General features: G+C 36.2%; 3 protein-coding genes across 17 annotated transcripts; 1 reads left to right on the plus strand and 2 right to left on the minus strand.

Moving 5' to 3' along the window:
• Window positions 1–445: 445 nt before the first annotated feature.
• On the plus strand, window positions 446–19,675 carry LOC110638523 (actin-related protein 9). 15 transcript variants are annotated; one of them, XM_058135868.1, is made up of 16 exons: window positions 446–584; window positions 705–765; window positions 903–1,026; window positions 1,118–1,177; window positions 1,288–1,353; window positions 2,087–2,189; window positions 3,068–3,274; window positions 4,933–5,053; window positions 13,211–13,300; window positions 13,466–13,516; window positions 17,221–17,420; window positions 17,502–17,545; window positions 17,634–17,683; window positions 18,059–18,104; window positions 18,242–18,301; window positions 18,857–19,675. In XM_058135868.1, the coding sequence occupies exons 11-16, from the start codon at window positions 17,240–17,242 to the stop codon at window positions 18,998–19,000; spliced, it is 525 nt and encodes a 174-aa protein (XP_057991851.1). In that variant the 5' UTR covers window positions 446–584; window positions 705–765; window positions 903–1,026; window positions 1,118–1,177; window positions 1,288–1,353; window positions 2,087–2,189; window positions 3,068–3,274; window positions 4,933–5,053; window positions 13,211–13,300; window positions 13,466–13,516; window positions 17,221–17,239; the 3' UTR covers window positions 19,001–19,675. The 15 variants fall into 15 exon arrangements, with proteins under 15 accessions (XP_057991851.1, XP_021644802.2, XP_057991854.1 ...); XM_058135871.1 differs by lacking the exon at window positions 2,087–2,189 and adding an exon at window positions 1,576–1,627 and having other exon boundaries at window positions 474–765; XM_021789105.2 differs by having other exon boundaries at window positions 474–765.
• LOC131174125 (uncharacterized) lies at window positions 3,264–7,407 on the minus strand. Its single transcript, XM_058137197.1, has 2 exons — window positions 6,728–7,407; window positions 3,264–3,465 (listed from the first exon to the last, which is right to left on the minus strand). The coding sequence occupies exons 1-2, from the start codon at window positions 7,405–7,407 to the stop codon at window positions 3,264–3,266; spliced, it is 882 nt and encodes a 293-aa protein (XP_057993180.1).
• On the minus strand, window positions 4,998–21,420 carry LOC110638522 (enoyl-CoA delta isomerase 2, peroxisomal). The gene is made up of 2 exons (XM_021789104.2): window positions 20,392–21,420; window positions 4,998–5,273 (listed from the first exon to the last, which is right to left on the minus strand). The coding sequence occupies exon 1, from the start codon at window positions 21,134–21,136 to the stop codon at window positions 20,420–20,422; it is 717 nt and encodes a 238-aa protein (XP_021644796.1). The 5' UTR covers window positions 21,137–21,420; the 3' UTR covers window positions 4,998–5,273; window positions 20,392–20,419.
• Window positions 21,421–26,695: the final 5,275 nt, after the last annotated feature.

Here is a 26,695-nt window from a genome sequence, read left to right on the forward strand (position 1 = left end):
GATAACTTGGTAAAAAGCAAAACTCTTGATTTTGATAATGGGAAAGACTTGAAAATTTTAAGCTTAAAGTTGAATTTAACTCTTATATTTATTGTGAAAGTTAATTTGATTTATATTTAATTTTTTATAAAAAAATTTAAATTTAAATTTACATTTAATTAAAAAATAAATAAAACATAAAAAATTGAGCTTTCTTAATTTTTTTAGTTTAAATAAAAAAATTTAGCATATTTCTTATTTTTTATTTAAATTTAAAAATTAATAAATTTAGTTTACAATTTTAATTTTTGATATGAATTGAATTTAAATTAAAATTTATAGATTAATTTAAATAAAAATTTAAAAATATATTAAATTGAATTTCCTTAATAATTATAGGTGCGAAATTAAATATTTTGCTGAAATTTTCCCTACAAGCCCACGGTGTTGTTCAGGAAGAATGCTACGACGTCGTTTTATTATACTTCAACAAATTATGCAGACCAGCAAACAAACGAGAAGTCGAAGAAAACAGGAGCGGGAAGGAAACCGTAATTCTCAGTGACCATAGCGACTTCCGCTCGGAGCTCTGCTTCATCGTCATGGTATATAGGACCTATCAACACTACCACCTCCTCAACGACATTTCCTCTCTTTCTCCGTTCAATTGAGTAACTTCTCTTTTTTTCTTAAAAAAAAAAAAATTCCGGCGGGATTACTCGAAGACGGTGGTGCCTTCAAAACTTGTCACAGAGCGAGGCTCCAATCTGGTTGTCATTAACCCTGGTACTATTGCTGTCACTAGTAGCTCTACTACTTTGTTTTATATCCTAGCTCGTTTAATTTGCCAATTAGAATTTAGTTGCTATTCATCCATTAGAATTTTGGGAGCCAAAAGAATGAAATTGGATTTTTCTATTTAGGTGGTGATGCTCAGAGTCTGCAAATGTCAGAATAGGCCTCGCACAGCAGGACACTCCCTCTAATATCCCTCACTGCATTTCTCGCTATACCAATCAATTACCCAAACTTAATGTTAAAGATCAGGTTTAACATCTTTCTTTTTCTTTTAAATAAAATTTTAATATTTTCCAAAATTGTCTTAGATATTACTTCCCTCAACCCCCTCTCCCTCCAGATGCTGGATTCTCAGGTCACAACAGCTTAGCACATTGATCGTGAGAAGGCATATGATATTGTGGGTCATATAATTTGCATTTTTTTTTATTATCTAGATGTTTGTTGAAAACTATATTGTACCATAAATGTTTGATTTCTTATGAATTTTTTTTTTCCGTTGTCTTGAAGATTGCTTCATTACTGAAGATCGCTTTTCTGGGTGAAGAGGTTGCGAACAATTCTTTTCCACGCAAGGTATGCCAAAATGATTACTTCTGCATTTCCTTTCATGCAAATTTAGATTTTTCTTATGGCACTGGGTAGGATTAGAAACATAGCTTCTTGTTTATTATTGTAATTATAGCATGAACGCTTTCAACTTGTGTGCTTAATGAATTATTGAAATTTGTGAGCAATTCTTTGTTTGTCACTTACGTTGGATTTGCTGTCTTGGTGAGAACCCCTATCCATGGCCAGCAAGCAACTGTTGATGTACTGTTTTTGGACGTATGCTTGGTGCTTCAACACCGTATCCTCCTAAAGTATAATTTTCTTTGCTTTCCTGATTGGTTGCTAAACTCTACTTTTCTTAATGATGCCTCATTCTTTTGTGAACTGCATTTTTAAATTGATTATCAAATCCTGAAATGGATATAGAATGGAAAGCAATTAACAGTGCCTGGCACTGACGTTTACAGTTTACTCTTTTTACTCCAATTTCTTTCTGTCTGCTTCTTGGTCCATAAGAGAGCTCCTTAGTATAGAAAGTATCCATGGTCCTTTTAATCATTAGTTGATTTCATTCATTTCCACCCTTTTATTTTAGCATACACTTTTGCCTAAAAGGCTAAAACATGTTTTTGTAGTCAACATCGTAGAGCAACTTTTTAGTAGCTACTAGTAAAAGGGACAAGGGAGTGCATACATGCAGCTTGGTTACTGATTTGTAATTGCTGATAATAATAAAACCATTGAGGTTATTCCACAGGTAGGACGTACTGACGGATATAATACACAGAGTGGCAGGAAAGATGTGGCTTTTACATGGGCTAATGTATATGAGTAGGAAACTCACTCTTCTTTGGCATCAGGTAACAAGACAGTTTTTAATCTTTCTATTGTAGTTGGTTGTTACTTCAAGCTGGCTTTTAGTTTATATGGGTTAAGATATATCCATCTTGAAACCCTATGCCACTCTTTTAGTGGCACCTTATTCAAGCTGGTAAGGATATACCCTTTCTATTTCCTTCAAAGTTTGTAATCAATCATGTTTTCATCTAGTGTTATTTCCTAGTTAATTTTGTTGTGATCTAAATGTCCTGAATTCATGTTGGTGATAGCTTTTGTAATTGGTACTTAATGCTTAATCAGCTAGGAATTGCATTAATGTGTTGCAATGGTGGGGCCATATCATGGAAAGCAATGCCTAGATTAGGGTTTGAATATCTAGTTGAGGGAAAACTGAAAATATTTGTTAATATTTTCCATACTCATTGCAAGATTTGTAATGTGGGTAATTTATGCAAGTGCAGTGCAGGATGCTGCACTTACTGATGGGCATTCTTGATGAGTAGGCAGACTAGCTTTAGCTAGTTTAGTGTACAATGTAGCTGGCATCAATTGATGGCCTGGATGTGATCAAACTTGGGGTCCATATTTCATGCTTTGAGCAAACTAGGGGCTATTCAGATTGCCTGACAGGGTGAAACAGAGCTAAGCTGAATATATAATAACATCCCTTAAAAAGAGAGATCTTCTGTGATTGTGATAGTGTTTCCATTAAAGTACATTCTTTCGATTTGGAGATTGTACTTCTTCATTTTTTTTTTTAATGCTTTTTTTCCCCAGAATGCAGTCATTTCGCTCTGCTAGATATTTAGTGAACTGATGCTTTGATATTTCCAGTTACGGATTTTACTTTGGATTTATTGTTGTATCCCTAACTGATGCATATTACTTATGCTGAAAGACCAACAAATGACAGCCAGATTGATGAGTCCTTGGAGAAGCATGAAAGTACAGATGCCAAGGAGCCTAGTACAAATGAGCTTAAATACAGAGGTTTCATTTGTGGTGAGGAAGCACTAAGAATACCCCCCACAGAGCCATATATTGCTCACGCCACCCTATTCGCAGGTGACACTTGAACCTTTGACAACATCATCCTATGCAGCAGGTGTGGTCCTTGTGTTAATTAACTTCCTTATGCATATATTGCGCCACTGATCATCAATAATTTCATTTATGTGTATCTTTTCACTAGGAGAAGAAAGGTATACCAGTTCTCCTCTTAGTTTACCATATGCTGGCGTATAGTGTTGCTGCATTTGTTTTGACTCTGAAATTTTTTTGTTTGGGATTATAAATCTTACATTAGAAAAGTATAAAATGAAAGGGTAAATATAAGTGGTTAGATTGCAACATTGACTTGGCTAGTAATTTCGATGTGTAAAGCAATATTTGTATAAGCCTGAATTAAAATGAATTAAATTGTAATTTGATGAATACTCTCTCAAAATTTAATGTGGTATCAGAGTCCGGTTTGAGTTGTGAGTTTCAATCGCCTATACGACTGTATAATTGAACCCATATTGGATTAAAATATAAAATAATTGTCAAGTGACAATTATGTTGTTGCACTAGAGAGAGAAGTGTTAGGATTATAAATCCCATATTAGAAAAGTACAAAAATGAAAGGGTAAATATAAGTAGTTAGAGTGTGACATTGACTTGGTTAGTCATTTTGATGTGTAAAACAATCTAGGTCTTGTTTGATTCACCAAAAATTGACCCAGGAAACGGAATGATTCCCTTTGTGGGTGTTTAGAAACTCGTTTTTTTCATTCTCATTCCCACAAACTAGGGAATTCGATTCACACAACTAAGGGAATCACTATTCCCCTTTTAACCTAGGAATTAAAGCCACGAATGGAAATAATTAGCTTGTTAAAGGCTAAATGCTCGATTTTGCCCATGTATTTATTAGGACATTTCAATTTATATTTTTATATTATTAATTAAAAATAAAAAATTATAATTACAATTATAATAATTAATATAATTATAGTAATTAAAATATTTTTATATTTCAAATAATTAATGAAAACTTGTAATTATAATTATAAAAATTATATAATTAAAATAATCTTAATAATTAAAATATAAAACTACTATTTTATATTTTTATATAATCGATTTAAATACAAATTTTTTAATATAATTAACTTTAATTATCTAAAGTAAAAGGATAAAATATATTATTTTTATTTTTACTTATAATTAAATAAAATTAAAAAATTATAATTATAACTAATTCAAATTAAAAAATACAAAAACTATTATTTTTATATTCTCTTATAATAATTAAAATTAAAGAATAAAAATATAAAAATATAAAAAAAATAATTTTAAGTTAATTTTCATTAAGTATAAAATAAGTTTGATTTTGATTCTATAATTTATATATGCAAATCAAAAACCTTGAAAAGGAATCTGACTCAGATTCCGAAGTGAATCAAACATAAATGAAAAGTTACCATTCTGTTTTCGATTTCACTCGATTCTGATTCCAATACTGATTTCGATTCCAATACTGATTTCGATTCCAATATGCAAATTAAACGGGCTCCTAATTAATTATATAAGCGCGAATTAAAATGAATTAAATTGTAATTTGATGAATACTCTCTCGAAATTTAACAGATATCTTATTAGGAATTGCTTCAATTATTCTGATATGGGTCAGGCATAAAATTGATTCTGTTATGTTCTAAAGTTTTAGCAGACACATGTAATGAGACTCCATTTTCTGATTATGTATAATTAATTTCTTAGGTGCTTGAAGACCTTCATGCTACTTGGGATTGGATTTTGGTAGAGAAACTGCATATTCCTCACTCTGAAAGAAACATGTATGCTGCCATACTTGTTTTGCCAGAAACATTTGACAATCGGGGTAATTATATGCTGATAGTTTTGTCTATATAAATCCTGATATCTTCAGGTGGTGAAATCTAGTTTGTTATTTTCCTTTTGGAAATGGGGGAAAAGCAAAGCACTCAAGGAATGTGTTAAAATTTCCAAACATGATTGTATGTGCCGTGACCCTTAAGCCTTTGATGGCAGCGCATTGAAATATATTGAAGCTGCATCTTTAATCCGAGTTCAAGACTTTCCTGCACAAAAAAAGGGAGGGGGGGGGGGGGGGGGGGGTACGAAAAGAAAAATAAATAAAAAAGGCAGAAACATAAAAATAAATTTATGTCTAATTTTTGTTAATGGTTGTTGCATATAAATTAATATGGTATTGTGGTTGATGCACCGGACATACTTTTTAAAGTTTTTTATTTTATTTTATTTTATTTTATTGTGAATAGGGCCAAGCATGAATGTAAAATTGTTTTATCTTTTATTTGTCTTTTTCCTTGCATATTCAAATCCATCAATGCTTCTGTGCTTGTTTGGTAAAATATCTGTATTTGGTTATCTTGTTGCTGTATAAAATGTTTAAGGATCTTATTCTTATGCCTTCTTGGTTCTGGTTATAAAGTCCCATCTTCATATACTTGAGGAAAATAATTAGCCTTGCAATAATTTTGTGATTCTTGTTATTTTTCTTTTGTTACTTGTCATGAGTAGAAATAAAAGAAATGATATCTATAGTACTACGAGATTTGCACTTTAGCTCAGCAGTAGTACACCAGGTTAGAAACTTCTTCCTTTTTCTTTCCTTAGCTCAGCAGCTTATTTTTAATTCTTTTCATGTGAATGTGGTGTATATGGTTGTCGACACCATATTTTGGCCGACCTCCGAAGTCAAGGGACTTTGAAATCAACTTTATAAGCTGCTCTCAGCCGATGTCCTTCAATCACAAATGACTTTTCCGAACTCATCGATTGCTCGACCATGGAATAAACCGATCCCATACTTAGTTAATTGCTTTCCGATCTCTTATCAGATGGATTCGAATCAATGTTGGGTCTCCGGACCATCCAGTCTTGCCTCCGATCTCTCTTTACAAATATTGTGGAACTTCATTTAGCTAATGTTAAGATCGGGCTTCTCACTTGAATGTCCCAGATATTCCTTAAAATAAAGTTAAGGTTTCTGTCCAATCTAATGACGATCCCGATCTTAAGAATTCAAATCAAGTCTTTCCAATTCTAATGTTCTAAAGTTTTACCCGATGTTTGGTTATGGCTTAGTCCGATCTCATGCTTACGTGTAATGTTTTTCCGATCTTTTATGCTTAGGTTAATGGTTGCTTTCAAGTTTAATATTCTAATACGTTCAAACAATTAAGTACTCATACAATTTGGACGCTTTCCGATCTCATCAAGAAATTGAACAAAAAGAGGACTTCAATTCATTTCAAAGTAAAAATTTACAAGTCATTCGGCTGGAGGGTCTCCCCCAGCCTGCTCTCCAGGTACATCATCATTTCTCTCATTCTCTCTCTCTCTCTCTGGCTCCTCGTCGCTCTCATCTTCGGCCTCTGGGGCGAACTCATTCATTCAAGAGAAGTTTTCTTCAGGATACTGCTTCCTCAACTCGGCCAGAAGGTCATTATGGGCATTCACATAAGCCCCAGCTTCTTTTGTGGTGCTCTCCTCTTCCTTAGCTTGGAGCTCCTCATCCTTGGCTCGGAGCTCCTCCTCTTTGGCTCGGAGATCTTCCTCCTTCGCCCGAAGGTCTTCAACAAAACGAGCGAGATCGGCAGACCGACCAACTCGGGAGTCTTCAAGTTCCCGCTTCACCTCCGCTATCCTCTCCTCATAATGTTTCATCCGATTTTCCATTCCGGCGATGTAGTCATTAGCAGAGGAGAGTTGAGCTTGCGCAGCTAAGGCGTCCTGGACCGCCTTAAGGATCTCCTTCCTTAAGGCGTGGGCTTTCTCTCTGATTACGTGCTTATTTGCGATGGCCTCCAAGCCCAAGCTCATTGTCTGAGCTAAAATATCATCGATGCTCTCCTCTGCCAACCTGTTTTGATCTTCTTGAAAGCAGATGGAAGCTCCCATGACTTTGGCCAGGCCGGAATTCTCTCTTGTAGAGCGGTTCCTTTCCAGCGATTGGATCAGGAGTTGAGCCCCCCGGGAAAGTGTCCTAACCGTAGGACCCGAGGCCTCCCCTTCCACATTGGAAGAGATCGGAAAAGGTGGGAGAAGCGGAAGCTCGATTTGCTGAGGAGCAGGAGCGACGACCTCTACCTCAGGGATCGGTTGCTCCTGAGGTCGGGGAGGAGAGCTCGGCACCTCTACTAATTCACAACGAGGGGTCTGAGCATCAGCTACGGTGGCCCCCTTCATCGCCCGCACTTTTCGGGAGACCTCCCTCTTTCGCTTGCGGCTCTCCTTGGAAGCGTCGTCGCCCGCCATACCTGCACAGAGAGGAAGTCAGTGAGTTCGCTAAGATTCATAGGTCAGTGAGTTCGCTAAGATTCATAGGCCAGAGATATGAATAGTATTAGGGCCGAGGTCAGAGAGTTGAAGCTCGTAGCCGCATCATCCAATACTTTAGTTCGGCCATAAGCGCGTCTAAGCATGAGAATTTCTGAGTGGACGCCTGAAACTTTAACTCTTTCACCATGGCGTCTTCATCCTTATTTAAGGTGATCTTCTTTGGGATCAAAGCAACCAAGTGTTGCCAACTCCGTGGGATACCCTCAAAACCATTCGGAATCTTGCTCCTCAATATAAAAAAGCGGTCCTTCCAATTCTTCAATGAAGAAGGGAGATCGGTAAAGAGGGAGCAGTTCGGCTTAGCCTAAAAGAATCAGAACTCGTCATCCTTCCTTCGGGCAAGCCTATATAGCTCGGCAAAGACCATAGCCGTGGGTTCCAGTCCCTTAGCTCGGCAGAGGCCCCAGAAAGCTATTAGAGTCGGCCAGGAGTTCGGATGCACTTGAGCTACCGAGACGTGGTGAAACTTTAGGACGGCCTTGTAAAACTCGTCCAAAGGAAAACAGAGTCTGGCCTTCAGCTGTTTTTCGTATACTATGAGGAGATCGCCTTCATTAAAGAAGTGATCGGCCCGATGGTCGCCATGGCACTTGATCAGTTCGAAGGAGTTGATCCGCAGGTTGTGCTCTTGGCTTATAGATTGAAGATCAGTTTCTCTTAGGACCAAAGGCAACTCATCCATCGGCGTGTTTTCTTACGAAGACGCCTCGCCTCGATGCCGGCAAACAACCAAGAACGAACGATAGCCGTGTTGGTTTGACTGCCTGATCTAATCACATCGCCCTCTTCCGAGATCCACAAAACATGGACAGAAGGCGGGCTCGCAGCTCTCTGACCCTCAGCGCTGTTCATTTTCAGGAAAACAAAAGAAGTTAACCAAGAAAAGAATCAAAATCTTTACCGGAATGTGATCGGTGCCGAAAAAAATTGAAGAAACGAGAGAAAACGCTGGGATTGCTAGAGAGGTTCCGAAAATGACATAAGGAAATGACTGACGCTCCTCACCCCTATTTATACCCGTCTGAGTATTAAATGCTTGCTAATCCTAAGCAACGCATCGATTAGCGGAACCGGCCGCTTCCTTGACACGTTGCAAGAAGGTTCCAAAAACATGATAAAAATCGAATAAATGAGATCGGTTAGCCGAGGTCTTCGGATCGAACAAACCTCAGAAACTGTGGATCGGCCAGTGGCGATTCGTTCAGGGATCAGATCGAACACGCATATCAGAGATCGAAAAAATAACTAATGCAATAATAAAATAAAAAACTTCAAATAAAATTTCATTTCATTTCCAAAAGATCGGATTACATCATTTGGGCGATCTCAAGAGATCGGATTACATCATTGGGGGAATCTTTAAAGAATGGATTACATCATTTGGGCGATCTCTAAAGATCAACACTACATCTTGCCTAGTAATGACCTATGTCAAAGCCTAGTCTTGTGACTGAATCAAAAGATGTGTTTGATCAGAAAGCCAGCCACAGGAATTGGATAGATGTGCAGCTCAGATAGGGTGACTATGACTCTCATGATAGTGAGCGAAGTCATCATCGATGTCATCGACCAGAACCGAGTTGCAGTCGGGACGCCCGATGTGGTGAGGGGCTAAATGAACTTCAAGTGGCGGTCACCGACATTAAGATTGAAATTAGCAGTCCTATTGTCCGAGATCGGTCCACCCATTACATCGGTAGACCGATTCGAGGTCGGCACGTTCGTCACTTTGGATCTTGATCGGTAAATTAGTGCGGTTCCATCACTGTCATCAGATAATGTCCTTATGGTTCTCCGATCGCCAGGGACATAAACTTTCAGGCGAAGGGAGAAGAAAACAGTCGGGAAAAGATCAAAAGCAGCCATAATCAGAAATTTTTTTACCGGAGAAGCTTGAATTGGAGAAAAAGAGTATTGAAAAAAACTGAAGGAGAAAAGTGAAGTGTGAAGGGGATTTTTCAGTTGGTGCATATATATAGGGGCTGGGCATTTATTGCATACAGAAACCGAAGCGGATGCATCGGTAACAGAAGAATTAATTGCGTTGACCAAGGCAAGTTAGATAAGGAAGAAAGATCTAGAATGGGAGAGATCACGAAATGAGAAGGGACTTGATACTAGAGAGATCGGAAAAGGAGAGAGTCATAATAGGGAGATCAGAAGAAATAGAGATCGGAGAGATTGAATAGCTTTCAAATGACTCTCTTCATAATCAAAGCCGAGTTAGTTAAAGCGTTGCAGGCGTGATCAAATCTTCACTGCACGCCTTATTTGCAGAAACCTAGCTGATAGATGCCAAAACAGTTTTGGCAGTTCTATACATTTTGATCTCCATCGATGATCACAATTGTAAGGATGGACCCAGAGCCCTTGGATCAAAAAGCAGACGACAGGTTCGGCGCTTTTTATTCCCAGCCTTCGGATCTATCTTGTAAGGCAAGACCCTGAGCTGTTTGATTAAAAGCAGAAAGGACAGATATTCTGAATAAAATCCCAACCCTCCATTTTGATTCTCTTTAATTCTCAGGCATCGGATTGTGTTCTTTTGAATCTAAACCCTTCGTCTCCCCTGATGAGATCCTAACCCTCCATGATGAGCACCCGTTCCCTATAAATACCTGCATGCAATACTGTAGAAGGAAGGGACAAAAAGGTGGTGGTGATTATAGTGGAAAGACTCTTAAATTTGATTCAGTCTTGCTACTTTGCTATTCTGAGCTTTCGAGAAACTTCAGAAACCAGTTTTCTTAAGTATCTTCATCGAAGGAGTTCTGAACCTTGAAATTTGCATTTTCAGTGCCTGTTCATTGCTCTGTAAGACCATTTTCTTTGTTCAATTTCATTCTCACCGCCCTAATATCAGTACATTACGCTCCAAAGTTCAACTTCATTCTGACTTGGTTCTCGCTACTTCGGGTAAGTATTAGTCTTTTGGCCGTCAGCTTTCACCTCTACAAGATTTTTGGACATCGGAGTTAGCTCATTAGTCTCCTCAACTTCTCACAGGTAAGTGTCTAGGCCGTCCTTTCTTCGAATATTCGTGCTTCATTTTCTCCTTTTTTATTGTTAAAATTTCTTTTATATTCAATCGCACTGAAATCCCAAAATGGATTATCCAGGCCAATAGTTATTTCCCGAGTCTTCTTTTTCTATTCATTCGTGAACTCTATTTATCTCCTCTTAGTTTTTATTTCCTTCGTGATAGGTGTTCAGGTCGCGGACAACTTGTAGATAATCTAAAAGATATTGGTAGAAGTATCTTAACATGAGAGCTTCAGGCCTGAATGAATAAAAATGACAAAAGATAGGCGTAGCAAAAGGTCGAATGAATCAGAAATAAGAATAGGTCAAATAAACAAGTTATGAGATCAGGTCTCAGAACAAAAGTAGGAAAAAGTACTATAGATCGGGAATTAAGATGAGATCGGACCCCAGGCTAGCGACAATAGAGATTGGATATTGCTAATCGAAGAGTTCTAATAAAATGATCAGACGGAAGATCGGCAAAGAGTTCAGTCTTTCATCCTCTATCTAGTTATAGGGTCCCGTAGGCTAGGAAAAGCTTTACCCGGACTTCCTGTGTCTTTGGTACCCCACCCCCTAAAAACGTGGGGTCAAGAGAGATCCTTTACTTGAATTCTTAGTCTCAAAGTCCTTACAAAATGCCATTCTAGCAAACAATAAGAGTTCGAGAGAGAGTTCTTACCCGATCTCAGCTTAATTCTTAAACATAATATATTAAAGAGATCGGAGGAGAGTTCTTATCCGAAATCTCATTTAAAACTTTAAATAGAATACTATAAGAGATCGGGAGAGAGTTCTTACTCGATTCTCGTCCAAAATGTCAATAAAATATATGGAGATCGGAGGAGAGTTCTTATCCGAGATCCTTCGGTTAAACTTTAAATGGAATATTATAAAAGATCGGGGGAGAGTTCTTACTTGATTCTCGTCCAAAATTTCAATAAAATATATAGAAATCAGAGGAAAGTTCTTATCCGAGATCCTTCGTTTAAAAACTTTAAACAGAATACTTTAAGAGATCGGGGGAGAGTTCTTATCCGAGATCCCTTGCTTAAAACTTTAAACAGAATACTTTAAGAGATCGGGGGAGAGTTCTTACCCTATTCTCAGCCAAAACCTTAAAAAAATATGTGGAGATCGGTGGAGAATTCTTATCCGAGATCCCTCGCTTAAAACTTTAAACAGAATACTTTAAGAGATCGGGGGAGAGTTCTTACTCGATTCTCAGTCAAAACCTTAAAAAATATGTGGAGATCAGAGGAGAGTTCTTATCCGAAATTTCCTATTTAAATTAATACATCAAGGGATCGGGAGAAAATCCTTATCTGAATTCTCTTAACTAAAACCCGAATTAAATACCACAACTTCAACACACTAAGTAACCCCTAAACAAAAATCTGCTACCCAATACTTACTCACTAAGGGTCATCTCATGTACTCATGTCCTTAGACAGTCCTGAATAGTGAAATATCAAATATTACTTTTATCCTTATGACGGATTAATATCGCTACTCCATCCCCCAAAATTATCAATTATAATTTATAAAGAGCATAATGTTAAATCCGCTTACCCTCGTTGAGGGACGAGGTGGGGTGCCTAACACCTTTCCCACCCGTATACGGACCCCGAACCTAAAATCTCTGTTTTCGAAGTGGTTTCTTCTTAATTTACCTTTACAAATGGTTTTCTTTAATTACCCTCAAAATTAAAGTGGCGACTCCTCACTTTTCCCACTTCGGTGAAAGCTTCGTCCAGGCGACTGGAAAAACCCTTGCGACAATGGTGAAAAAAGTTTGATTTAGCTAAGCATCAAATGGTTTTTAATATCACATGCATATTTCTCGTACTACCTTTGCGTCTAGAACAATGCAAGTATAATCGATGGGGTCTTTTTATTTTACTTTCCCCCTCTTGCATATTAAAATTAGTTTGTACTTCTCTGAAAATGAAGACGTTCTGTAGTTATCAATTTTCTTTTTGTTTTGAAATCCCTCCATATTTTGAGGTTTTTTATTTATTGCCCCAATCTCTTGCATTTTAATGGCTTCCATCTAAATTCTTTAAATTATTGTTAGTCTGTGAACAACAGAATATGCCATTTATCCACCATAATTAGAAAAAGATACCACTAAATTTCTTTGAAAATTTATTTGCTTATTAATTTTGTTGAAAAATAACTAATTTTAAATGAAATTTTTGCAAATAGAAATGCCTCCTTTGTGGAAAACAAGAAACTAATTCTCTTTTTCCCCCCCTAAAAGCAGCCTACCGGTTCTCATCATCTAAAGTCTGATTTTCCCTCTGAATATATGTTGTAAATTTTATATATATTTTAATTTTCTGTTATTTAACTTTTCACTTTAATCCATACCATATCTATGCTCATGCATATAATTGTTTTTGCTTGTGTTTATGTGTCTTTTGTTGTTTTCCAGTCTCAGTTTGTTTCATCCTTATTTTGAGAGTAAGAACAGAAACACCAATAAATATCTCATGTGAGATGAAAATGATGCAATATTAATTTTTCCCATTCACTGCTGTAGGTAGTCTTCTTATTGATCCGTTTAGTTTTGTCATATATGCTCTTGTTATATGATGATCATTTTCTGAAATGATTGTCGCAGGAAGACCTTGCTGCAGTTTTTGGGAATGGTTTATCAACAGCGTGTGTTGTAAAAATTGGTCCTCAGGTGACATCTGTCATTTGTGTTAAGGTAAGTGCAGTTGTGTAGTAAATTTTGACTTCTGTAAACCATCCGGACTTTTCCTGATGCTCTCATTATAGCTATTAGTGTCATAATAAGAACATGACAATGCTTAAATTACAGATGTCAAAGCAACTCTTATGAGAATTATCTAATTTCCACTTTGGTGTTCAGGATGGAGTAGCTCTAACTAATACAGAAAAGACTTCGCCCTTTGGTGGAGAGGTTTGGATTCTGTTTCCATCTTTCAATCATTACTGAACCAATAAACCTGTTCCTAAGCTTCATTATGCAAGGAAATTTCTGTAACTTGAATTCATCTGTAGCCTTAATGGATGTTTTTATGTTTTCCTCAAAGTCAAGCATTATATTAATGCAATTTACATACTGTCAATATTTTTTTTTTCCTTTTTTTTTTTATAAAATGTGTAGTAAAATATAAAATGGACCCTTTGGTTGAGAACTATGGCATGAAATAACGTGTGGAATAAATTGCTTTACCACATTCTAAATTACTCATGGCAATGTGGAAAGTTTTATTAGTCATGCAGAATTAAACTTTGAGAATGTGTTCACTATGATATTTTAGCATTCTAATTACAATTGGAATAAGTATCAGCAACGACCCAGAATTAAGTGCAATCACCATGCTCAGAACTAAGTACAATCACCATGCTCAGAATTTTGATAAAAAGTATATGGTTTATGATGTAATACTGAAAGAAGTTTCAGTAAATAACTTTAGCAAAAAGAGGTAAATGAAAAAGTTAGTCCATGGTTGGACTTATGGCTATCAAGAATCATGATGTTAAGTGATTGTGATTATGAAAAAGGATGATATTGGTTACCTAAAGTTACGGGATGCAATGATTATATGGAAAAGCCATGTGTTATGAGTAAGGACTAGAGCAGTTAGGAGGTTAGTCCAGTAGTTAAATAGGAAGATTCTATTATATTAGTATATTGTAATTACTCTCCAGTCAATTGTAATTGTAGAGAGCAGTTATAGGATACAAATAAGTATAAATAGGAACCTAATTGTAAAGAGGAGACTATCCAAGATCATTAATAATAAAAAATATCTCTCATCTCTGAAATATTCTCTTTCTCTTCTCATCTACTCTTTTCTATTTTCTCATCTACTTCTATTCTTTTCTCATCTATTTCTATCTCACTCTCCCTATTCCTCTGTTTTAGTAAGTGTGCAGACTAATATTTAACAAATTAGTATCAGAGCTGTTAGATTGTTGGGCAACTACTGAAAATTTTTTTATGGGAGTTGCATCTATGGCAGATTACTCTTATCAAAATACCAGGTTTCTTCTATTCTTCTCTCTTCTTCTCTTCTTCCCTCTAATTCTTCTTCTCTGAAATTCCTTCCTTCTTTCCCTCTATTCTTCTTCTTCTTCTTCCTCTTCTTCTTCTGTTCTTACTTTTCTGATCTGTCCTCTTCCTCTTTTGTTCTCCTTTCTTCTATTTCTCTTCCCTTTCCTCTATTCAGATTTCTCTTCTATTCTTCCTTCTTTCTTGAATTCTTGAATCAAATTTGTCTCTTCTATCAATTTTTGGTTCTTTCTTCTGTTTCTTTTCTTTAATTTTTCACTTTCCGCATTTCAAGAAACCTGTTTCTTGAAATTCTTGGAATTTCTAGAAACCTGTTTCTTCTTCCACCTTTTCCCTAATTTCTTCTCTTTATTCTTTCTTGAAATTCTTGAAATCCTTATTTCTGTATCAACTTTTCTTCCCCAGTCCCTATAATTTTTCTTCTCTAAGAAAGAAAATTTTCCAACATTCTACTCTGCCTTCTACAAGATGATCATGGAAGACCATCATTGGGAACAGAAATTACTTGATAGGATTATGTAAGTTGTTGAAAGTGGATTAAAAAGGCAGGAAGAATTGTTATGACAAAAATTAGAGAAATATGAGAAGTCATTTCAAGAGAAAATTGACAAAGTGGTGGAAGCAATTCAAGTGGGAAAGGAGAATGTTGCAGTCTTTAATAATGAGGATCCACTTCTTGAAAATTCAAGTGAAGAACAAGATGTCTTTGATGAAACTTCCAATAAGAAAGACAAGTGTATTGAGATGGAGCAAGATCAGGATTTTTTTCTTTTTATTTGTCTAGTGCAATAGAGGAATATGAGGAGGAGAAGGATAAAGATGGTGATGATAGGAAACTAGAGTTGACAATGGAAAATGCACAAGCTAAGCCTGAAATTTTTGCTGCACAAACTTTTGGGGATGTTCCTGAAAACAAGAAAGATAAAGAAGCAACAAAAAATGTGGTTATGGTAAGCAAGTGGTAGAATTTTAGGAGCCAAGATAGTGAGTTCAGCTGTTGTAATCCTATAAGTCTCATAGAAGATGAATGGGAAATATCAAGAAGGGAAAGGAAGAAAGTTCAGCCATCAAATGGTATTATGATCTTCCAGGAGCAAGCATGGAAAATTTGGAGAAGAAAAAGAAAAAAAAATAATTTTTTGTTGATTAACAGTTCATGCTATCACCTGCAACTTTTAGCCAATTCTATGAGGCATTTCAGCTAAAGCACATGATGGAAGTTAACATTTGGTATTCTAAAATTCAGGGAATTAACTGGCCAGCAAAAGAAACTATGTGGGATTCTCACATTCTGTCAGCTGATGAGAAGGCAGCACCTAAAATTCATTTCAATTTCCAGCATTTTCTTCATTCTTGAGGACAAGAATGATGTCAAGGAGTAGGGAATGTTATGAGTAAGGAGTAGAGCAGTTAGGAGGTTAGTCCAGTAGTTAAATAGGAAGATTCTATTGTACTAGTATATTGTAATTACTCTCCAGTCAATTGTAATTGTAGAGAGCAGTTATAGGATCCAAAGAAGTATAAATAGGAACTTAATTATAAAGAGAAGACTATCTAAGATCATTAATAATCAAAGATATCTCTCATCTCTGAAATATTCTCTTTTTCTTCTCATCTACTCTCTTCTATTTTCTCATCTACTTCTATTCTTTTCTCATCTATTTCTATACCTCTCTCCCTATTCCTCTGTGCAGACTAATAAGTAACATCATGTTTGGTATATTGGACATAGATGCTCAACTAAATACTTAACCATGATACAAAGGTAGCAATTGTCAATTTGAAATTTTACATTTCTCATGATTCCATAGGATAAAAAAAAAGTAATGCAAAGTGAAACACATTATGTCAACTTCAAAGATAAACATGGGTCAGAAGCTTATTTGAAAAATATAAAATGTTCGGAAGCACAAATCAACCGCATTAACAGGTTTTTTATGTATGGACTAGGAGCTTATTTTTCATAAGAGAAGTAGGCTCAAAAATTTTCTACAAGTTAAGCTGCATGACAGATATGAATAAAACAAAAACTTCTCTTCCTAAAAGCATGATGTATCTGCACTGAAATGGTTAGGACCTCTCCCAAAACCCATTTCTGCACATTGATAATGATGATTCAAGACCTTTACTATTGCATTGGATAATGACCCCTCCAATGGGTTGTGTTACTGATAGGAACTCCTTGAACTGTGTCTCATTTATTCTGTAATTTACTTGTGTACAGCGGGGAGAGGTTGATGCTGTAGCTGTAGTTCACTACTACGAGGACGGTGTGTTGGTTGGATCTCATAAGACTTGGCTAACTGCTCTTAATATATGTCTATTATGACGAAAATTGTGTACATCATTCTCTTCTTAAAGGATGTTTAGCAGAGAAGAAATGCATTATTGACTGTTCTTTCTAACAATTACCACCTATGGGTCTGTTCTACCCAATGATTTTGGTTCCAGATGTGTATCCTCTACCACCTTGTACCTAGTAGGAATGTTATTTTCTTGCTCTGTGTGAGCTTTCTTTGTTTTACTAGTGAAACAATAGTTACTAGTAATTAGTAATTACTGCACTTGATACTACATGTTGCCAGGTTCCATGACTACGAGGATATGCTGGAAGACACATGGCATATAGAATACCCTAGAAGACCTGAGATATCAGATTGTCTATTTCCCGGCATTTATGTTGGATTGTCCATGCGGGATAGCTATCCAGTTTTCCCTTCTAAGCCTAAGACAGAAGAGACTGTTGGTCTTGCAGAGGCTATCACCAGTAGCATTCTTTCAACAGGTAAGATTCACATGTAATTCTTCTACTGTCTTACCTTGAACTGTTTGATACTTAATGTGCTCTGGTTTTTTCTGTTGACAGGTCATATAGACCTCAAGAGAAAATTGTTTTGTAGCATACAATTGGTATTTTTTGGTTGCAAGATTGTTTGCATGAGATTATACATTCTTAAATTTCTTTTAGACTGGAATATGACATAGGTTTGTGTTTTAGATCAATGGAATGGCTTTGACACCTGGTCTGAGTCCTGCAGTGGAGAAGAGGTTGGTTCCATTTTGATTTTAGAAATAGAGCATGTAATTGTCTGAGTGCTGCTGTTGTCATGAAGCTTGCATCTGTTTGCCAAGAATGACATGTTTCAGGACTGCCAAAATAAGTCCAATAAGGGGAAAAACATTACATCAGGCACTCATACATCTGGCATTCTGGCTTGATCATTAGGAAAACTCTACTTATCGAGTGTCCCCGCACCCACCAAACCCCAAAAAGAAAGGAAAGAAAACCCATTTTGTGAGCGTCATCTGTATTATACTTTTCTGAATGAATAGCTTAGGCCATTGAATTAGTTATTCAGTTCTCATGAGATACGCCTCAATAACTGGCTTTGCCCATATTCATGTTTTACTTTATTATTGCAGAGTTTTACATGAAATCCCCTCTAATGAAGCAATTGATACAGTTGAGGTTAGTTTACAATATATGTTTGTCTTTGATTTCCTCATATAAACTACAAGGTTATACTTGCAAAGAAAATAAAGCACCTTTGCCCTGACCACGTGTAGTTATTACAAAAATACTGATAAATGATTTAATTTATGTAGCGCATAATTGGTTCTGCATCGAGAACAAAACAAACCCTTGTGTCCTGGAAAGGTGGAGCTGTAAGTCTAGCACTCACTACCTTTGTGTTTACATCTTTCATTTATATTGTTGACTAGTTTCTTATGCATGTTTGGCCTTCATGATATAAATATTTTTATGTGAAGAGTGTTCTACTTGAGAGAAGGCGAAGAAGAAATCTCAATATTTGTGCATGTGATTTATTATATCTTCTTTATTTTATATCATAGACAAGTTCAGTTAGTTTGCGATGTTCATCAGCTATTCCCTGGAGCTATATGTATGGAATTGCTTTTTTTTTTTTTGTATTTTTATTGTGATGTATTTTATAAGTGAAGTGCATATATGGTAGGTCTCAAAAGAGCTTAATTTGTCGTTCAGAGTTCTATTGAGGATATACTTCGTGACATTCCATTACATTGTACCACAATGCACTAATTTTCTGGCATTATATTCTTGGGTCAACTGGGCATTGTTGCTTTAGTCTGTATTTTAGAATCTTCATATGGTTCAATTGGGTGATTGATTCTGATGACAGCCTACCGTTAGTTGATGGATTGACATGCATTTCATGCCACTTGTGTTATTGATGCCAGATCCTTGGAATTCTCGATTTTGGTCGGGATGCTTGGATACAAAGGGAGGACTGGATTCGTAATGGGATTCACATTGGGAGGGGTAGAAAATACAAGGATTCTTACCATCTTCAAGCACAAGCAAAGTGTTATAAAAATTCTTAAAGGAGACGGGAATTAATGCTTTGATTTAGAATTAGCAACTTTCTGGGTAAGGCAAAGTCTAATTCTAACTGAAGCCTTAAAATTTATAAAAGCTGATTGTTGACTACTTTTCTGGGGGAAGCATAAACTATCATTTGGAAGGCTCTATGTTTCTTTTGAACAGGTGAAAGTGTGTTAATATTCCACCAGTGGCATGCCCAAACATGTGCTTTTCCATTGGCATCATCTACAGCTATGGCATTTTACCTTGTACAGCATAAGTAGTTTTGCATTCTTTCCTTAAGATTGAAGAGGCATGCATATTATACTTGGGGAGATGAAGAACTGTTTGGCTTTTTATTTGTGCAGCTGCTAAATGGCAGGTTCTGTCCATATTCTTGTTGTAGAAGGCTGAATTTCTGAGCTTAATTGATCCTAATTGCAAAAGATACCATCAAATTTGTCAAGCTTGTATACAGTTTGTCTAATCATTTGTAGTTTGTAGGGCTAAATAAGCTTCCATTTCCTGATTTTTTTTCCCCTACCTGTGTGCCACAGCTTTGGAACCTGGATGTGAACTTCAACAAAATATTTGGCCTTACTTTATGAATAGTTTGTGACAAATGTATGTGTATCGCTGTTAAACTGTAAGATGATTTTGATAATTGAAAATAAGTCAACATTTTCTGACCATAATCCTCAGTGTCAAGGTTTGACGCAGAGCAGGAACTTATCAGACATGAACAGAGATTGTAGGCCATGAAGGTGAAATATTGATTTTGCATAGTATTGGTTGCGCACTTGAGAACCAAAACATTGAAAATATAATAAATATTAAGAGATACTCATGTTGAACAAATTTTTGTCAACTGGAGCAATTGATAAGAAACTTGAATAGAAGCTTTTAAGCTTTTTTCTTAGGGGGCAAAAACCAAGAAAGTGATTATGATTCTCATAGTCTAAATAAGAAGGAAGAATGGCCATTGCATCTGCTTTGATTAGCTGTAGTTTTTACTTCTTTTATCCATGCAAAGGGGTGCACCATGTGGAGCTGCAAATATAAATGTCGTCGAAAAACAGCAAGCGAAAACAGCAAGGTGTTTCATACATGCTTGGTTTGCTTGAGCCCTTAAAAATTAAAAGCTTGTAATTGTGCCACATTCGCCCGCGTACGTTGAGTACCGTATGTCAATCAAGACATACGGCCGACATGATTTGTAGGATCGTAAAGGGTTGGCTTGCTTGGCCGACCCTCTAACTATTATTTCTAAACAGAAAAATGGATTAAAATGGGCTCGGAGATTCTTTATTGATCACTTTTATTTCTAAACAGAAAAAAGATCTAAAATTTGCTCCAAGTTTCTTTATCGAAACAACAAACATCTCTGAGAGAGAGAGAGAGAGAACCGTACCAAGCACTCCAACGACAATTTCTTTTGGTTAAAGTTTAGCTAGAAATTTCCCTTCACCCAATCCCAGCACGCCACATAGGTCTGGGTATAGGCTCGTCCTTATTTCTTTGTAGACGTCGCCGTTCCATTTCCTTGATGCCAACTCCTCCCCCAGGCGCGTCGCAGCCTCAGCCAAGCTTCCTTCACTGTCGTACGCCGCATCTACGATTCCCATCCTCACCGCTTGCTCCCCTTTCACCTTGGCACCTCCCAGGAGGACATCCCGCCGAGCAGAAATCGCGTGGAGTTTAGCTCGAAAAACAGCCGCGAAATAATCCGGCAACCGAAGCCCTAAGTCAACCTCACTCATATACAACACGCCTTTATCACTCCTCATGAGGATGTAGTCGTGGCTTAAAGCCAATAAGAATCCAGCGGCCGCGGCATGGCCCTGGATGGCTGCCACCGTGGGCATAGGGAGGGATATCAACTCAGCGACGACCGGCTTGAAGGAGACGACCATGTGGTGGAGGCGTTCCATGGCTTTAGAACTGGATCCAGCGGCTTTGGCCCAGGCAAGATCGAAGCCATTGGAGAAGAACTTGCCTTGGGATGTGGTGATAAGAACTGAGCCGCGAGTGGCCTTGGATTTGACTTCGCAGAGAGCCGATAGCACCGAATCGATGAGAGTAGGGCTCAGCCTATGCTCCCCGTCACCGATGAATGTCAAAATGAATAAACTGCCTCGCTTCTCTAACGTGCACATTGTCGAAGGTTAAGATAAGAAGCCAACGTCCTTTTGGTGCGCGTGTGAAAGTGTGAAGTACAACTTAAATAGGAAAATTCGTTGCTTTGTCCAAAATGTGAAAGAGTACTCAGTCGGGCCCTTCCATGTTGCATAAAACTCATTCTTAATAATTTTGTTTTAAAGACACTCGCACGCTGATAAAAACAGGAATTCACCGCTGATGAAATTATGATAATTGTAATCAGGTCTTTATTACGCGTGTTTAGATTATGTTCTTAATAATTTGAGATATAATAAAAATTTTATTTTTATTTTTGTAACAATACTATTTCTTATTATTCTTAAAATAATTTATACCATTTCCTAAATTTTTTAATTAATCTTATCTTAATTAAAATAAAAAATTTGTATAACTAATATATTCTAATTATTATTTAAATTAATATATTTAATAATTATTTTAAAAAATTTTTAAATTAAAAAGAGAAAGAATCATCAATTATATCATATTCGAAAAATTATTAGATGCATTCGGTATATATATCATCTCTCATAATAACATGAGATTTATTTTTTATATTATAAGAAAATTTTACTTTTCTGTGATAAAGAGTACTATTTTTTAGTGTACCTGATATATTTAATAATTAATCATCATATTTATGTTTATAATTTAAAGTATGATCAAACCCGATAGTGTTTTGCAATCAATTAAAAGTAATGTGATTAAATAAAAATTTTGGTAAATCTATAATTTTATATTAATTAAAAATAACATAACAAATTACATGTTGATAAAAAAATTAATTATTAATGTACTAATCAAAATGAAATTCTAATCAAAATGAAATTCTAGTTAACTTCGAAATTAGAATCTTGATTTCCTATTCCTTAGAAAATAAAATGTAGCAACCTAATTTTTTTAAAATAAAATATTTTTAATTAAATTATTAATTTATTATTATTTTATTTATTATTAAATTAATATTCTTTGTAATGATATTTTTTTAAATGAATATTATTTTATATTATTATTATTATTATTGAAAGGGTACATGGATTGATGGTGATAGAAAAGGTGTGACAAGTGTGCAAAAAGAGGAAAGGAAAAAAAAATTGAAATGTGTACCGGCACTCCTTTCTTTCTTTTTATCTCCCTCGTTAACTCTCCCCCCCTCACCGTTTTTGCTCTGGCCGACTATCATCACTGTCGGCAAGCCACCTAGACCATACACATGGCAATTGGCGACCTTCCAGCAGCTGTGGAAGGCGATCAACGATGCAGCAGCAGCAAAAAGAAAATTGAAAGGAGAGAAAGAAAGACAGAGAGACGTGCGCATAACAGCCAACTTCAGGTGCTCATTCCGATGCCATTCGGCATTAGATGGACGTGATTCCAGTGGCAACGGCTTTCCCTCACCATTAGCTTTCTTTTCTGACCAACCTCGCCTGAAATGGTGGTCGGAGGAGAAAGAACCAAGGAGAGAGAAAATCGGTAGATTTAGAGCTTTTCGATCAGATTTCGACAGTCGCATTGGTGATCCGAAATCACCATTGAACTCAGCACAGCAAAATTTTCGAGATGAGATTAATCTCGCTCTGAACAAACACAATTAAAAAAAAAAAGTGATCGTGGAATGGTCCAGTTAGATTTTAGAACCTTTTCGATTTTTAAAAATTAAAAATAATTATATGATAATTCTTAATAATTTATAAGTTTCATTGTGATCGGATCGATGATAGCTCATTGATATTCAAGATTGAGTTTTCATGCTAGTCCAGGCAACCAGCTAGCTGTTCCAAAAGGTAATCGTGTTTATAGTTGTTTTCAGCATTTTCAAACATTTCGAACTCGTTTCATATAATAAAATTTGTAAAGATAATCTCTAATTTAAATTGTGTACTTTGTGTCTTAATTAAGCTAACTGGTTAAATTTATAAAAAAAAAATTAGTTTAGTACAATTAAGTAAAATGAGTTTAATCAATATAAGGATAACGTAAATGACCTCTGTGAATATTTTTATAATTTTTGAAGCACTGAAAATAATTATTTTATATTGTAAAGGAGTTAGAGATCCGAGCTGAAGTTTGGACATTTGGATTTATATTAGATTTCTTATAGGCCCTGAATAGGTATTGTAATTATTGTTGTGGGCCTAAGGCTCTATGTATTGTAGTTAATCTTTCTTTTTTTTCAGTCAGACTAATTGCAATCGGGTCGACCAGTCTGTAAGTTAGATATTATTTATATTTTATAATTTCAATATTATTTGTATATATTTGGCATACTCATGCATCTTATAAATATGTTTTCATGCTTAGTTAAATAAATTATGAGCATTTTTATTGCTACATATTTTTTTGTTGATAATTACTTATGTTTACCACCCTGTGAATAATTTGAAGTTGTGTATATATATATATGATGAATATGGATTGAATGAGTAGTCGGGGCTTGAGTTAGTCTCGTTGGAACCTAGTCCTTATGGATATGGAAAGTCAGGATGAGGCACGACTTTGAATTGATCTCACTGGTCCCCGCATGTGGATTTAAACAAAAATCCAGCATAAGTTGAGCTCGCTGGCAGGATTTGAATCGGGAGAACTGTATAGGGAATCAACTCCCATATTTATGCATTGATGTCACGACCCAACCTATGGGCTGAACCAGCACTAGGACTTGGGCCAGCCTAAAGCCCCTGAGACCCATAGTAAGCCTAACTATTCCTTAACCCAATCCTAAGGCCCATTTTAAGCCTAATTTCAAGAATTCAACCGGACAGAGTTCGGCCATAATATAGACTATATAATGGGGAGTTTTTGACTCGCCTGATCTGTAAACACAATATATAACAATTTGGAGAGCTCAGCTCACCTTCTACATACTCATCATGTCAGAAATCAAATGGGAGCTCAACTCCCTCATCCAATCCAATCACACTTATACATACATGCATTTAATATTCTTACAAATTCAACATAATATTATATTATAGTCTCAAATTGATTAAAATACTCCTAATACATGCGGAGTCTAAAATTTTGGCTAAATTGTATAAAATACATTAGATATTACTAATTGACTTGTGAGGAAAAGGGAGCAGGTTAGTCACAACAAGTAATCCTCCTGTAGCCTGAAAAAATAAAATGAACAGGAGTGAGTGTTCGACTCAGAGAGTAAAATACCAATTTTAACTATAATTTCTATAGCTACCTAGAGCTAATGCATCCTAAGGAGTGGAATGCAACACTATCAAAATTTTCATACACATCACATTATAATAGCAAAAAGGCAATTTGGAACACTCACACACCCAATAATGTTCAAACAGTATATATATGAGAGATAATCTCCTATACAGCTCTCTTAATCCAACCTCTGCCAGCGAGTGTCTCTCAAGTCGGACTTTCGCTTGATAAATCAAATGCGAGGGCCAGCAAGATCATCTCAAGCTGTGCCTACCCTAACTTTTCCATAAAGGACCGAGTCCCAGCGAGTGTCTCTCATGCTGTGTCTACCTATCCTATCTATATCCAATACCACACACCACATGCACGCCAACGCACGCACACTGCTCTAAATTACCATAAAAAAGATCTATTCACTTCATCAATTAAGAATGCAATATAAAACATGCCTAGTGTTTAATTACATAGATACATATTTATAAGTGATGCATGGGCATGCCTGAACATATAATAATATTGAAATTATAATTAAAATTAATATTTTACTCACAGACTCAAACTGAGGTAACTGTAGTGGCTGGACAGAGAAAGAAGGCTGTCCCAGCTCACCAGACAATTTCATTGCAATTATTTAATATATTTGACTCAATACAAGTTTAGAAATAATCAAAGACGCCATAAGTCGTACCGAAAATCCGACAATGTCTTCCTTATACCTAGGACCTACCTAACTTGTAAAAGGGTTCCAAATACACTTCTATATCCACAAGTCACATATCCACAACTCAATCACATTACATAGCCCCTCCTGAGCCTATCTAAACAGTCAACAGCCACAATTTGAACAATTATAATTTAGTCCCAACAATGAACCCTTTTACAAAAACTACTCAAATGAGCTCTAAAAATTCTAAAATTTTACCCTGCGGTCTTTAGCAATATTATTAAGTTAATGCAAAAGGAATTATAATTTTTTAACCTACCATTAATATTTTATAGATTTTTAATCATAATCAAACACTAGATAATTAAGAAAAAGTAAGGTTTAGGTTTACCTATGCCAATTCCGACCTTGGGGACGCATCCAGAACGTCTGAAAATAGTGGGGTAACTTATAATTTTGACCTAATTCTGAAAAATTTTCTGTAGTCTGCTTGTCTGACCCGAAATTACAGACCCGAGCAACTGTTGAATTTCCATAAATTGAAGGTACCTACGCGAAGCCCACAACACGAGGGTTAGTACATAATTTTTATAAAATTTATTAAGCTCATTTAGTGCTTGAAAAAATGCTACGAAGTTCCATGGGACCCATCGAAAAACGGTGTCAAAAAAATTCGAAATGAGTATTGCCGCGGAGCTCTCATCGAGGAGAGCACTCTAGTACTCTTAGATTTTTTATGGAGTTCACGGTTTACAAAAAATCTAGCCCAAAAATCGAAATGGGCTAAAACTTTCCGGACAAAAATTGGACAGGTCGCTCAAAGGATTTTGGTGTTCTTGATGTCTATGGAAAGCTATCGAGGTGTAGATAGGTTTTGGGACAAGATATGGTCCAATCGGTGGCCAGATCGACATGAATCGGCCCGGGAACCAAAACATAGCGCGCACAAAGGGAGGAAGTTTGGTGTGATTTTTCGGCCAGCTGGGGCATCAGCCGACGGCGGGGAGGGTCCCTGCTGGAGGCGCACCGACGAGCTGGGGAGGGAGGGGCGGTGGTGGGGCGGCAAGGGGAGGAGAGAGGAGAGAGAAAATGGTGAGGGAAGAGAGGGAGTCGGGTGTGCTCGGGGAAGGAGAAGAAGAAAAGAAAAGGGTCGGTCCGATTCAATTGGTCCTATCCGATTTGGTTCGATTTGATCGGTCTGATTTAGGATACTCGAAATTGGATTTTTACTCTATCTTGGGACCAAAAACGAGATCCAAATTTTAAAAAAAAAAATTCAGAAAACTCAGAAAATTTTGTAGAGTCTAAATATATTTTTAGTTTTGTCATGTGGTCTTTAAATTAATTTTTAAAAATATCAAAGTTTTACATTTTTGGAAAATCAAATCGGATTTCTAAAATTCAAAAAATTTCAAATAATTTTCTAAAATTTAAATAAAATAAAATTTAATATTTACCCATAAAATAATAAATTTAAAAATTACGGGTGTTATATTCTTCCCCCTTACAGAACATTCGTCCTCAAATTTTTATACTAGGCAGAATAAAAGAACAGAATTACACATTGAACAAATAAGGGTACTTGTTACGCATATCCCGCTGTGACTCTCAGGTGCATTCTTCCACTGACTGGCTCCTCCACAAAACCTTAACTATATGGATCTATTTTGATATTAGTTGCCTCACTTGGTAGTCCACTATGGCTACTAGCTGCTCATCAAAC

The sequence above is a fragment of the Hevea brasiliensis genome, chromosome 15, assembly GCF_030052815.1.
Source record: "Hevea brasiliensis isolate MT/VB/25A 57/8 chromosome 15, ASM3005281v1, whole genome shotgun sequence".
Taxonomy (NCBI): domain Eukaryota; kingdom Viridiplantae; phylum Streptophyta; class Magnoliopsida; order Malpighiales; family Euphorbiaceae; genus Hevea; species Hevea brasiliensis.